Source organism: Penaeus monodon, chromosome 9, assembly GCF_015228065.2.
Source record: "Penaeus monodon isolate SGIC_2016 chromosome 9, NSTDA_Pmon_1, whole genome shotgun sequence".
In the NCBI taxonomy this organism is placed as follows: domain Eukaryota; kingdom Metazoa; phylum Arthropoda; class Malacostraca; order Decapoda; family Penaeidae; genus Penaeus; species Penaeus monodon.
In genome coordinates, this window is record NC_051394.1 from 838,698 (window position 1) to 853,205 (window position 14,508).

Sequence of the window (14,508 nt, forward strand, 5' to 3'; positions counted from 1 at the left end):
GAGAGAGAGAGAGAGAAGGGAGAGGAGAGAGGAGAGGAGAGAGAGAAGGTGAGAGAGAGAGAGAGAGAGAGAGAAGGGAGAGAGAGAGGAGAGAGAGAGGAGAGAGAGCCGAGAGAGAGGAGAGAGAAGGGGAGAGAGAGAGAGAGGAAGGGAGGGAGAGAGAGAGAGAGAGAGAGAGAGGAGAACGAGAGAGAGAGAGAGCGAGAGAGAGTAAGGAGAGAGAGAGAGAGAGAGAGAGAGAGACGGAAGAGAGAGGAGAGAGCGGGAGAGAGAGAGAGACGGAAGAGAGAAGAGACGAGAGAGACGAGAGAGAGAGAGAGAGATGAGAGAAGGGAGAGAGAGGAGAGAGAGAGAGAGAGGAGATGAGAGATGAGATAAGGGAGACGAGAGGAGAGAAGAGGAGAGAGAGCGAGAGAGAGAGAGAGAGAGGAAGGGACGAGAGAGAGAGAGAGGAGAAGGGAGAGGAGAGGAGAGAGAGAGAAGCGGAGTGTGGAGAGAGAGAGAGAGAGAGAAGGTGAAGAGAGCTTGAGAGAGAGAGAGAGGAGAAGGGAGAGAGAGAGAGGGAGAGGAGAGAGAAGGGAGGAGTGAGAGAGAGAGAGAGAGACAGGGAGAAGGGGAGAGAGAGAGAGAGAGAGGACAGGGAGAAGGGGAGAGAGAGGAGAGAGATTGAGAGAACGAGTGAGAGAGATGAGAAGAGAGAGAAGAGATGAGAGATAAGAGAAGAAGAGAGACGAGAGATGAGAGAGAGAGAGAGGATAGAGAGCAAGGGGGAGAGAGAGAGAAAGAGAGAGAAGACAGGATGAAGAGAAGAGAGTAGTGAGAGAGAGAGAGAGAGATAGAGAGAGATAGAGAGAAGGGAGAGAGAGAGAGAGAGATAGAGAGAAGGTGGGGAGAGAGAGAGAGAGAGAGAGAGAGAGATAGACGAGAAGAGAAACGGGGAGAGAGGAGAGAGGACAGAGAGGGAGAGAGAGAGAGAGGGAGAGAGAAGGGGGAGAGAGAGAGAGAGAGAGAGAGAGATAGAGGAGAAGGGGGAGAGAGGGAGAGAGAGGAGAGAGATAGAGGGAAGAGAGAGAGAGAGAGATGGAAAGAGAGGGGGAGAGAGATAGGATAGAGAGAAGGGGGGAGAGAGAGAGAGCGGAAGAGAGAAGGGAGAGAGAGAGAGAGAGAGATAGAGAGAAGGGGGGAGAGAGAGAGAGAAGGGGGAGAGAGAGAGAGAGAGAGAGAAGGGGGAGAGAGAGAGAGAGATAGAGAGAAGGGGAGAGAGAGAGAGAGATAGAGAGAAGGGGGAGAGAGAGAGAGAGAGAGATAGAGAGAAGGGGGAGAGGGAGAGAGAGAAATATAGGGAGACAGATACATATCAATTCTTCATGTGTATGTATGTTTTTTTTCTATTGTGGTTATATACCCCCCCACCTCCCTGCTTTGCATGAGGAAAGCAAATCTGTTTTTTGCTGGTCACACTACCTTACATAAAAAACATTATTCCAGGAGAGTTCTCAGGAGCAGCAGCTGTTAGTGGACCTTGGCAACGACAGCGGCAACAACAGCAAAGGACACACGTGGGACAATTGGGATGACGATTGGGAGAAGGTCGATGGACAGTGAAACCACTTTGAGACTTCAGAATTAGTTCATAAGATTCCAAAAAGAAATCATATATACATATATATATATATATATAAATGTGTGTGGTTTTCATATCTTGCAATTTAATTTTTTGCAGTCACCATTGAGCTGCAGTTATCATTGATTATTTGTACTATAGAAGAGCTCCTGAGAAGGCAAAGCTCATGAGATCTTAGATTATCTTTATGTAAGTCAAGTTGTCTTAGATCTATTGCAGTCCTTGATTTGTTCATATTTTTAGGCATTTTGCTTCAATGGTTCAATCAAGAAAGAAGAAAAAAAAAAAAATGGAGGGGCAAAACTAAAATCCAATTAACATGGGGTAAGCACCAACTTAACAATGAATTGAAGAATGTTTATTGATATTTTAGTTTGTATGAAGGATCTACAGGTGATATTTGAGGAAAGATAGTATTGTGCTTCTATGTGAGGAAGATTAAAGATGAAAATTGTGCTGTTTATTGAGATAAGAAAAGATAATCATTTATTATTAAAGGTAGATTTTAAAATAACTTCGTTTTTAAAATGGAGACATTTATACTATCTGTATTGATAACAAGATGAGGAAACCCATTGTATATTTTATGGTTATAGAACAAGGATGTTTTACTCTTAGTTTATATATATTTTTTTTAGATTTTGTCTGTGTATTATGTTTTTTGACAGTTAAAAAAGTAATACTTCCTGTAGTGATTTTTTTCATATAATCTGTTTCTTCCCAGTATTAAATTGTCTGATCACACTTTTTTTATTTGATTTTGTGGTAGCAAATATATAATTTTTGATAATAGGTTTCCAGGGAAATTGGTCTTTTGATTATTACCACTTTTGTTTGACTTGAGAATTTTAATATTCCATTATTCTTTATCAAAGAAATAATTTCTTTCACATCTGTTGAAGAAAATGAGAATGGAACTTCTGTCACAGATTCTCGGTTTGGTGGCAAGATTGATGTATTCCAGCCTCATTTCCTTCATCCACTTCAGCTGCCCAGTCAGTAACAGTACTCATTGTTCACAAGACAAACAGGCAAAAAGAAAAAAAAAAAAAAAAAAAAAAAAGGATTGTTGGTGGTGACGGCAGTTTGGTTGATTAGCGAGACACTTTGCTTTCCATACATTGCTTTTCATACATTATTTCATACATTATAAGTATATACTGAAAGCTTATTTGAAATTATGGCATACCAGTGAGAGGACTTCATTTCAGGAAACTCTTGGCATATAATTTATATGATTCTTTGGGTTTAACAGGCTTTTTTTAAGGGTGTAATGTGTTTGCTAAAATGCATCTTATCTTTCTATAGTCTGCATCTAAATGGCATACAATCTAATTTTGTATATGAATGGCTGATCTCTGAGCAATTGTCTGCAGGGACTAACGCAACAGGTGGATGATTAAGATTTCTTATGATTTTATGCCTAAGATTTGTTTGCAGTGTACCATTTTTATTCACATAACTTCTGTCTATCACATCTTCCTTTCAAGTTTTAGTTTCTGGTTTATTTACCTTGTTGACCTGAGAATTATTGGGTCTGTTACTGAAAAAGTGATACTACCCATGGAAATACCAGTTTTTGACAGTGAGTATGCTACTAATGAGTGAATAGAAGATAAACCATAACAATATTTGAATACTGTGGACTTTTATATTTGACAACAAGAGATTGAATATGAAATATGTAATGTAAACATCTAGACCTATAACAAACTCACAAAAGAAAATTTTGAGAATGATAATCAAAGCTCAAGTTGATCCTTGAAGGGGATAATAATCACAGTGTACATGAGAAAGATTGCAGGTGCAAAATGATGCTCAGGAACAAAGTTTTACAAATAACTATGAAGAAAAGACAGGTATGTTGAAGAGAGACCATGTTTTGTATTTCAGTTCAAGTAGACTTTTCAGGAAAATGTTAATTTGTGTAGTCATATTTTTTCTTCCCTTTTTGGCTGTAGTTATATTATTATCTTGTTTTATATCAGATAATTGCCTATAACTTTCTTTGCTTGACAGTTTTGATATTTCAAAGGATTTTAGGAAGGGAATGAATATTGAAAAGATTTTGCCCAAGTATATTGACATTGTACTTGTAGAGAAACAAGTATTCCAGTGGAACTATTTGTTTTCAGAGCATTAAAACCAATAGAAATCAGGTTTATAGCCACAGACCTTTTAACCCAGTGTACTTTTCTTTTGTGATTTCTGTTTGCTAATTGATGGCCTCCCAAGTGCTCAGCCACCAATACTGCCAATTTCTCCTTTTATTTTTTTTCCCCCTAAGGCTTTCAATATCAAATTCTGTTGTTAATGTTGACATTGTTATTATTATATCTTATTAATACTAAGCAACAAAATAAGTTTAAAGAATATTTCTGAAAATCAAGGAAAATGTGTTTATTATTTATTTGGCAGCATATACAAAATATAGCATAGGGTGGGGCTTGGGGACGAAGCCTCCAAGATAAGATATTTTGGTTCAGTAAGCAGATGTTTATGGATTCCCAGGATGATCAGTCGTCAAAATAAACAAATTACAATAATGCTGTGTGATCTTTGAAGTCTGGTACAAGTATTGTGGCAAAAAGGGTAAATATGAATTAACATTTGGATTAGTGGACAGAAGGGGATAAAGAGAAGGAAAAGGACAGAGGGAGAAGAAAACACCCTGCAGAATCAATGGAGAGGAGGGACGAGGTTCAAAGCAGGGGTGATCCCTACATTAGGCCTCAGTCTCTGCCTCCTAAGCCCCCCACGGCAACAACTATCAAGGGAATTGGGGGGGAGGGGGATCAAGGAAAGGGTAAAAGGTGAGGATTAGTCATCGACTCCTTGGCGACTAAACACTTGTGGAGCTGTCTGTTCAAAGGCAATAAAGAAACAAAAAGATATAGTGGGTCTGTCATCTATTTGTGCTATCTCATCAACATTGGGTTAATTGTGAAGATTAGATTACTTTATATGGTTACATTTTAGGGTTTCTTTGCTCTACCATTACTTTATGCTAGATATTATGAGATGTGAAACAAAGCAGCATGTGTGTTCTCTTAAATTAGTTATGCTTGGCCAACACATATCTGCAAAGGCACTTCTATGGATTACTGAGAATTTTTTTTTTCTTTTCTCTACCAAGATGAAAAAAAAAAAAAAAAAAAAAAAATATTGATACCAAGAATTTTTCTGAATGTGTACTTTGGTATTATTTGGAATATCTGAATGAAATTAGTAACTTCAGTTGTTAATGATGAGTAGTGGTATAAAAAGGGTCCAGATGTATACAGTGTCATCTATTAAAAGAATAGACCAACTAAATATTCCTTTTTTTTTTTTTTTTAGGGAAAATGAAGATTAATATATGCCACTGTCTTCATGGCACAATGGACACAGCATTTACTAAAACAAAGGAATATACATATATTTCTTTTATCTGTCTTCCTTGATGTTCATTATCTATTATTTAATATTCCAATATAATTCCATATATTATAACTCAGTTTTGCTTTACTGTGGGCACATGATTTGCATATTTCTGAACTTTTTTTTTTTTTAGTACTTTGAGTCCCTCAAGTTTGCATGTTTGGTTATGGGAATGTATACCTGTACACAGAAGCATTTTGTAAACTGCTAGATTACCACAAAGTCTGATTATCGTTCTGATTGTACCCATAACAACAGCTGAGCATACATAGGGAATAATCACCGACATGGTCACCAAGAATAGCTGTGACAGATTTATAATCCCCAAATTGTTTGTTTTATCTAGTTGAGTTACTGGTTAATACCAATATATTATAGATCAATTATTATTATTATTAATAGTAATGATGTTATTACATTTTGGGCATTTATTGATAATATTCAGATGCTGGAAATTTATGGAGCAATGGAAGAAAAGGATTCCAACTTTGTACTGGGGTACTAATTGTGTTCATTGAAATTTTCCTGTTTCACCTTTCTGGTCTTAGTGTAAGCTTGACAGTAATATCATGCATGTATTTCTTTACTTGTATCTGTGTATGTGTTCCTACTGTGCTGGTGACATAGAAATTGGAAACAGGATTGCATGTTCGTAGAGAAAATGCACATGACTGTGCACTGCAATTGCTATTGCGGCACTTCTGTGAAAAAGCTTCCAGCAAAAAAGGTTTATCCTATTGTACATTTTGAAGTTCAAGCTATTACATTTAAAAACCATGTATATGCACAAAGTAGTGCAGGTGTGATTTTTAACCTTTTATCCTGCATAGTGAAATTGTATGATAATAAATAGAGGGTTATCTGTCATATAAGGCCGTCCTACGCCCATTGTTTAGATCTCTATAAAAAAAAATTCTTTTGTTTTGATTTATAGTATCACAACTAGTATGGTCATAGAATGGGGATAATATTTACATACTTGAACTCACACCTTTTGAGTTGCTAATTGTGTATTTTACTGTTTGTTATATGATGCTGTCTGGCTGACACACCAAGAGCAGATTTATGATGTAGCATCTTTTTTGCTACTGGAAAATTTAGTGCAAGACTAGATTTTAAAAAAAAAAGTGTATTCAAAGAAGAAGTGATGTAACAAACACTGTTGCAATATAACATGAATATTAAACTTCTCAAGAGCTACTTTATGTATCTAAGGAAAATCTGCAGCTATTTAAATGCAACTTTCCTTACTTGCCGAATATTAAGCCTAATGAATGGTAAATGGTAAAAAGAAAGAAGAAAAAAATTGTGCTAGACATCAAAGGTCATATAGCACTATAGGAAAGTATAGTAGTAAAAAGGAAAGCTTAATGAATTCATAGTACTGAATGTGAACTTTTCCTATTAATGAAGTATATTTGTTTTATGATAACCTTACTTTTAGTTATGATCATAATGACATGCTTTGTAAAATACATAGCTCAGGAGTGAACAGCATAAGGGGCTTGATATTCTTTAGTAAATTCCTCAGAATGTATTTCTATATTTTGTGTCTATGATCTGTGTCTGTGTTTTAGGAGGATAGGAATCATCATATATCATTGTATATCATAATATATTCACCTATATTTTGTGTAGACAGTTAATAATACATTACAAGAAGTGCACGGTGTCAATTTTGTGTGTGAAATATTTGCTGGTTGGCAACGATAAGGTCTACTCTTTTACCCCCCCCCCCCCCAGCTTTGTACCTCAAATAATACTATTTTCAGGCTTTTAGCAGTTGTTTTCTTGTATCTTAAGATTCCATCAGTCACTAATATATAACCTTACTTTTTTCTTTTTCTTTCTTTCTTTTTCTTTTAGGATTCATGGTATTTTGAAAGGTTTCTTATGTTAAAGTAACCGAGAGGTAAGTGTTTATTGAAGCAAATTAACAGGAAAATGTATGATAAATTAAGTTTTTATAATATTGTCAATGATTTTTAATTGGCTAGAATGCTCTTAGAACTGATAAAAAGTATATTCAATAGTATATACTCAAGGCAAGTGCGATCTGCTGCAGAATTTACACTAACAAACACTCTTTTGGGTATAATAGCATGTGAAATATGAAAATTTGTCTGCAGTTGCTCACATGGTTGTGCTTTATGCAAATGAAATGTTATGCTCTGCTAAATGCTATGCTCTGCTAAATGCTATTTCAAGTGGAGCTGATGAACAGGGTGGTTGCAGAACACATCTTGCTTTCTTACTTGCCTCATAATAAAAAGCTTGGAATGCAGTGTGTAGTTTAAGAGTGAATGAAAAGTTACACATTGCATGCCTTTAATAACTTTTCAGACCTATGATAAATTTGCCTCCTCTGCATATAAATGATAACATACAGAGTATTCTGCTGGTTTGTGCAACTCGAAAAGGCTGACTTGTTTTGGAGTCGGCGCCTGCCTATGATAAATTATAGCTTTTCTAACTTTGATACATATCTGGTAATTTTTATAAAAACTAGAATGAACTGAACTCATGAAAGCAGAGCAGAAATGAAATACTTTATAATGTGTGTTCTGGTGCCATGTTCCAGCTGTGTCATGTGCCATAGTTCATATTTAGATCTTCATATTTTCCAAAAGTGTAAAACCAGGTCTTGATGAAATAAGCCTAAAGGGTATTGTACTTAAATTTGGATATATAAGAAAGAAAAAAGTTCTTTGCTTGGACCACTTCACACACAATTTTCGAGTGAAATGTATACATGGTTATAGGTGAACTTGAAGTGCAAGATGTATGAATTTACTAATTCTCTAAGTATCAAGGAAGATATGACATCTTCTACTAACATTAAAATTCTAAGGTATTATGTCTTTAAGTTAAATCTGTGGGTAGAACTCAAAGGAACTGCATATTTTGCTGACTCTTGAAATCCAAAATTCTATACAAAGAAATAAGTTAATCAAATACTGTCAGAAGATACTTCGTTCATTCTGCTCTGAAGCATTTTGTACTGGTAATGGTCTGCCGTACATGGTATTTAACTTGTTTACTAGACCTATCTATATGTAATTATTAAAGTTTATTTTCATATTCTAAACACTATCTGGATGATTATATCTTATGAAGTCGTGCTTTTATTTCTTGCTTTAACTTTAAATTATGAAATATTTAATAAAGAATAATGACAAAGTTTTGTATTTTATCCACAATCATTTATCTGTTTTAATGCCCACTGTAAAAAAGTTCTTCATTTCCAAGGTTAAATATCACTCCTCTCTTGGCTGCCAAGGACAAAGCACAACAGCATTTATTCTACTAGTTTCCTTCTAAATATCTACTGAACCGGTATCAAATAGGCCTTGTCTCCCGTGAATAGATACAAAGCCCGCTATTCGGTCGGCCTCCGCCCTCGCATGCAGCACAAACCATACGTCCACTTACGTAAACACTCCTCACTTGACACTCACAAAGACATCAAGCAGTGCACGTCAAGCAGGACAACTAATAGAGGTATCACTAGCAAACCTGACATCTTGCTAACAGTTTGAGGTGACCCGCTAAAATTTGTACTTGCCTACAAAATCGTTTTATAAAGGGAAGCTTGGGGACCACCACCAAGTACCAACTGCATTTTCTTTATCTTTATCTAACCTGCAAGGGACTGGTGTATCAAGAGAGGCGGGGGGGAGGGGAGTAGCTGCCGTTCCCTTTTACGGGGTTGCCCCCGGTTGCTCGCCTAGCTTTCCAATTCGAAAAACTAAGTGTTAAAAACAGTTTAAAACAAGTCGCTCACACCACTAAAACAAGCAGTAGATATAGTCATGCATTATAAACAAAGTGCATTATCATAAAGTGAAACAAACAAACTACTTAGGATTTTATTTAATATGGGTACGGCCTATGCTATCTGTTATACCTGTTAAAACCCGTGTACAATTCCTATGTCCGCTGATGGCATGGGGGTGATTATCCAACTACTTCAACCCTGTAGTAGCCGGGACGAATTGTACATTAGCTATTCAGGTTTTGATAAATCCTTTTCTTTTTTGTTTAATATAACAACTAGACGGATTTGATTGCTATCATAAAGTATACTCAGCTTAGAAGTTTGACAGGTATATGAAAGGCAAGTATGATATAAGAGGTATTTTAGTTAGTACAGTATCAGCACCAGGTCGTTTGACATCTTGCTTTTCTTATTGTTCAGTCCTCTTATCCATACATTTTACTTCTCCCTTCTGCTTTCACCTCCTGCCTATTCACCGCCATCCCTTCCTGTAAAATATTAAATGTATAGTTTAGGAAATGTATAACCAAAAGGATAAGCGACGGAAGGAGAGCAAGAAGGAAAGGAAGAACAAAACAAGGTCAGCTGCAAGTGGGTCGGGGGTCGACACCTGGCAGACAGGAACAGCTGTTTTCCGCCAACACTTGCGGCCTGTATGACATCATCGCATACCAGTATTTAGGTTTTCATGCCAACACTTACTGCAGCCTTTACAGTCATCCCTAAACCAAAGTTCAAGATAAATTCCTCTTTTTTCACACTTTGAAGTGTCAAGCATGGAAGACTAAAAATGCGACCGCATCATTGTCAAGTGTCAGTAGTGTACATCATCCGGTGAGCGCAAGACTAATGGCCTCGGCCGCGATCCGGATCTTGGGAGATAATATAATGCTGCAATTTCCGAATAGAGACGAAGCGATGGTAAAGTGCCGTCTAGGAGAGTCGCTCAGCAATGTGCAGAAGAGATGCTGAAGGAAGTTTGAGAAGTAGGCAACATACATTAAATAAGGGGGAACATGAACTGAAGTCAAGCTAGTTATCTTTCCCTCCTTTTTCACGGCCGTTATTATTTTATGTTACATCAGTAAACAGCCCGCATGGTGAAGATGGTGCCACCTGGCGAGGAATTTTATTAATGTCGGAAGGACGAACACCTCTTTTGACCCTATTTTTAGCCTTGATTTTTTTTTCTTATAGAGAGAGACAGACGGGCCAGTGGAAACAGAAGATAAACAGAAGGAATAAATAACGTGCAATTTCAATCTTACAAAATAAAATAAATCGTTTATAGAACATTTTTTTTCATGTTTGCACAACAGTACTCTATGAGTGCCATATCCGCTACATAGAAATCATATTAGTTCTCATACTCTTGGACTTTGTTGCAAATATTATGCTATAATATGCATTTGCGCCTCAACTCCTCTCCGCACAAGAAATCCTTTTACTTTGCCATTGACAATAATAACAGTTGTGATAATAATTAACTACTAGTAATGGTAAAGTTATCTTCATAGTAATGACAATGATAATGAGGGCAAGGAGGAGGGTGATAATAAAAAGACCTTGAAGAGCACAAGATATAGAACAACTGCAGGCCATACAAGAACGATTTGCACCTCGAATGGATGGGCAAAGAAATGAACGGATGTCGTGGGATCTGGAGCAGACCAACCATCCTTCTATTGGCGAATCGAAATCAACCGACATAGGCCTATTTAATGGGCACAAGTTATTTACCTGAATAATCATTCCTTTGCGGTAGATATATAGACCTCGGACCTTCAAAGACCTCATGTTTCCACAACCACAACGAGGATTAAGACCAATATTACAAATATTACAGTCGCCTTTAACTTCTTTTGAAATCATAACATTAGCTGTCATATCAACTCGCATGAATAACTAAATCTGAAATGCATTCACTAACATGACGTCGGGAGGTCGAATGAGACATCAGAGGCATGCTCATCTTTTCTACAGCACGTTACTTTGGGAAAGGCATGTGCTGACTTTGACACCGAGACGTCACGCACCTGACCGTGGAAATAGCCCGCATACATTCTTTGACAGTTGAAAACATTCCGGAAAAACATCTCTTACAAGAATTTGGGTGAATAAGGGAATCCAAACGTCTGTATCTTGTAATCGATGTTTAGATCACACCATAACTTAAAACCCTGCCTACTGATATAAACACTACATCAGCGCTCCCCAACCTTTTTCGACTGCGACCCTAATCAGTCTTAGCTTGGATTATATGCTTGAACATATAGTATTAAATCCAACCATTTTCAGGTTACTTATACTAGTAGATGTTTATGAGCTTACGTTATTCTCTTTATATAGATTTTTATTACTAACTTCATGAATTTCAATAAATTTGAAACGGGAAAAAGTGTTTTCTTATTTATGTTTTCAAGACTCATTTGGGTCGCGACCTTGGGGTTGGGAACCACTGCCCTGCATCATCTCCAAAATCTCACGCAGAATTCATCACAGCAAATTACACTTCGGAATTTTAACTAATAACATAACATGTAGCTCTAATTCACACTGCCTGTAACTTTGAAATCATCACGGTAGTGGTTATCGCTGCCACCTCCTGTCGCACCACTCTAACGTGCAGCGCCCTTGGAACTTTTTTCGGTGGTAACGTCCCGGGTACAGCGAAATGCAGCGACTGACCCTTCATGTGTCAGAACATCAAATTCTCATCGTATTACTTCCAATCGACAGCTGTCACCCTTCTTCGCAAGAATGACCTCAAGGGCAAAGTAGATTCCCGAAGAGCAGAAAATACTCTGCTTCGACTTCTGGACCTTGACCGATACGAAGCTGAGTAGCAGATCATTTTCACGCCAGCCAAGTGCCCCCGACCCATCCTCTAGCCAAAACAGAGTATGTCCTCTCCTCACCGCCTGGACAAGCCCGACTGCGGAATCGTTTTATCATTAAATCACAATTTCAATTTAATTCTCTCCAGTCACGTTTCTTTTTCTAATTTCTGTATAAAGAGAAAAAAAATCATCTGTAGACAGACATGGGGAGTAGAAAACCAGCTCGGTTTGTCACAAAATAGACGACTTTGCAGACAAAAAGCCAGATATTACAAAATCAACATGGGCAATCAAACAACATATCTACAACTGGCAAGTATGTATATTAACTAAAGTCCATGTTATGATTCAACTGCGGGCAAGGATCGCATGGATAAGTAATATATCGTTTGTGGGCGTGGGTATCTTTGGGGACATCAAATACAAATCTAATAGGCTGCGCAGCGCACTTTACAACAGCGCCCATTGTATGACAAGTGGCAGCAGTGAGTACCGCCACAGTGAGTGAACATAAAGCATGTACTACTACATAAATGTGTGTATATAATAAATATATGTTTATATATAAATATATGTATATGTATATATATATGTATATATATATATATGTAAATATTTGTATATATATAAATATATGTATATATATGTAAATATTTGTGTATATATATATATATATATATATATATATATATATATATATATATATATATATATATAATATATATATATATGTGTGTGTGGTGTGTGTGTGTGTGGTGTGTGTGTGTGTGTGTGTGTGTGTGTGTATGTGTTGTGTGTGGTGTGTGTGTGTGTGTGTGTGTGTGTGGAGTGTGTGGTGTGTGTGTGCGTGTGCGTGTGCGTGTGCGTGTGCGTGTGCGTGTGCGTGTGCGTGTGTGTGTGTGTGTGTTTGTGTGTGCGTGCGTATATATATATATATATATATATATATATATATATATATATATATATATATATATATATATAACATCCACTGAGCCCGGAATTATTTTGCAGACAGACCAACAGAGTGACAGGCAGACAGAGGAACCTCATCAGTCGAACAAACAGCCGAAAAGGACACACAGCGACGATACTTGACAACATTATATAGTGCTGAGAGACAATAAGAGCAAGAGCTGAATCAGGTCCCAAGTTGTAAGTTCATTCGTGCCCCATTGACCAAGACTTACGGATAAGTTGAAATTAGACAATTTTCAAATAAGGGAAAAATAAATATATATTTTTTTCTTCTTCTTTCTTTCGTAGGAATTCCGCCGATTTATTAATTTGTCGCTATCCCAGTTAGGCTGATGGCCTTCACCACGTGAATAAAACACGGATTAAATTCTCTGACGTACCTAACATCACGTTTGTGTTCACTCTTTTTTCAAAGCTACGTCGGTTCTGCCTATGTAAAATTTACGAAAGTCCTTGAACGGAATATCGTAAGTGCCACGATTATGAGAATACCGAACACTATATTTCCCCATCGAATTACGGAGCGCGTTCGGGTACGTTCACTAAAAACGAGATAAAATCCAACACCAATAAGTATATGGCGTTTATCATTAAGGGACAGGTTGTATGGAACAATCAATAAATTGCTGGCATTCTCCTTGTGCGTCTTGCGATAGTGAGTACAAATTGCAGATTTCGCAGATGAATGTGTCTAGGCCTATATTCTTTTTCATATCCTATCACCAATCCCGATTATTCGCCTCGGACGACAGATTCGAAGAAAATTGGCATCAGCATGACGTTTCCTGGCTGGCGCTTTACACTTAACCCCGTAGGATTATCTAATCACATCCTCTAGAGCAAACCCACAGGAGAGTGACAGCACGAGACCCTTTGCGAGAGCGCGCTCAAGTTAAGCTCCCGATGCGCGCTCGCAGAACTTCGCCCTTCCCGTCTGCCGCCTCGAGCGCGCGGAGGCTTCCAAGTTCCTTTCCAACGCTTATTTACCACACGGAGATAGGTTCGTTTCAGACTGGTGAAAACGACAAAAATCCACCTGGTTCTTAATCAAGCTTTACTTTTGCAGCTACATTCTCTCTCTCTCTCTCTCTCTCTCTCTCTCTCTCTCTCTCTCTCTCTCTCTCTCTCTCTCTCTCTCTCTCTCTCTCTCTCTCTCTCATATAAAATATATATATATATATATATATATATATATATATATATATATATATATATATATATATATATATATATATATATATATATATATATTTTATAATATTATATATATTATAATATATATATATATATATATATATATATTTAAAATATATATATATATATAAAAATAATATATATATATATATAATATATATATATACCCCCCTCTCTCCCTCTGTGTGTGTGTGTGTGTGTGTGTGTGTGTGTGGTGTGTGTGTGTGTGTGTGTGTGTGTGTGTGTGTGTGTGTGTTGTGTGTGTGTGTGTGTGTGTGTGTGTGTGCGTGCGCGCGCGTGTGTATGTGTCTCTGAGAGAGAGGAGAGAGAGGGAGAAGGGGGAGAGAGAAGAGAGAGAGAGGGGAGGAGAGAGAGAGAGCGGAGAGAGAGAGAGAGGAGGGGAGAGAGGGGGGGGGAGAGGACAGAGAGGAGAGAGAAAGGGGGAGATGAGAGAGAGAGAGGAAAGAGAGAGAGAAAGATGGATAGATAGATAGATAGATAGATAGAGAGAGAGAGAGAGAGTTTGGTTTGGATTCCATTTGATACAATGGATATTCTTGGTGTGACATACTGTCTGCTTGAATTTGCTCACGTGTGTCAGCTGCTGCTGACTCGGCGGAACCGAGTCCTTGCCTGCCGTGGTGCCCCGCCACAAAAAGTAACCTCCGGGCGAC

At 37.6% G+C, this 14,508-nt stretch overlaps 1 protein-coding gene and 1 long non-coding RNA gene across 3 annotated transcripts in view; one reads left to right on the top strand and one right to left on the bottom strand.

Moving 5' to 3' along the window:
* LOC119576794 (ADP-ribosylation factor GTPase-activating protein 1-like) overlaps positions 1-8,224 on the top strand; it is a gene marked incomplete at its 5' end in the record, with an annotated part of 13,882 nt that extends 5,658 nt beyond the window's left edge. For both annotated transcript variants that reach the window (XM_037924437.1, XM_037924438.1), the window contains 1 exon segment: positions 1,489-8,224. In XM_037924437.1, coding sequence (XP_037780365.1) covers positions 1,489-1,605 — 117 coding nt within the window.
* A 944-nt stretch (positions 8,225-9,168) lies between these two features.
* The window catches only part of LOC119576795, a 34,207-nt gene continuing 28,867 nt past the window's right edge, over positions 9,169-14,508 (bottom strand). Inside the window, exon 2 of the long non-coding RNA XR_005229079.1 lies at positions 9,169-9,310. This is a non-coding gene — a long non-coding RNA (uncharacterized LOC119576795). The remainder of the gene's footprint in view (positions 9,311-14,508) is intronic.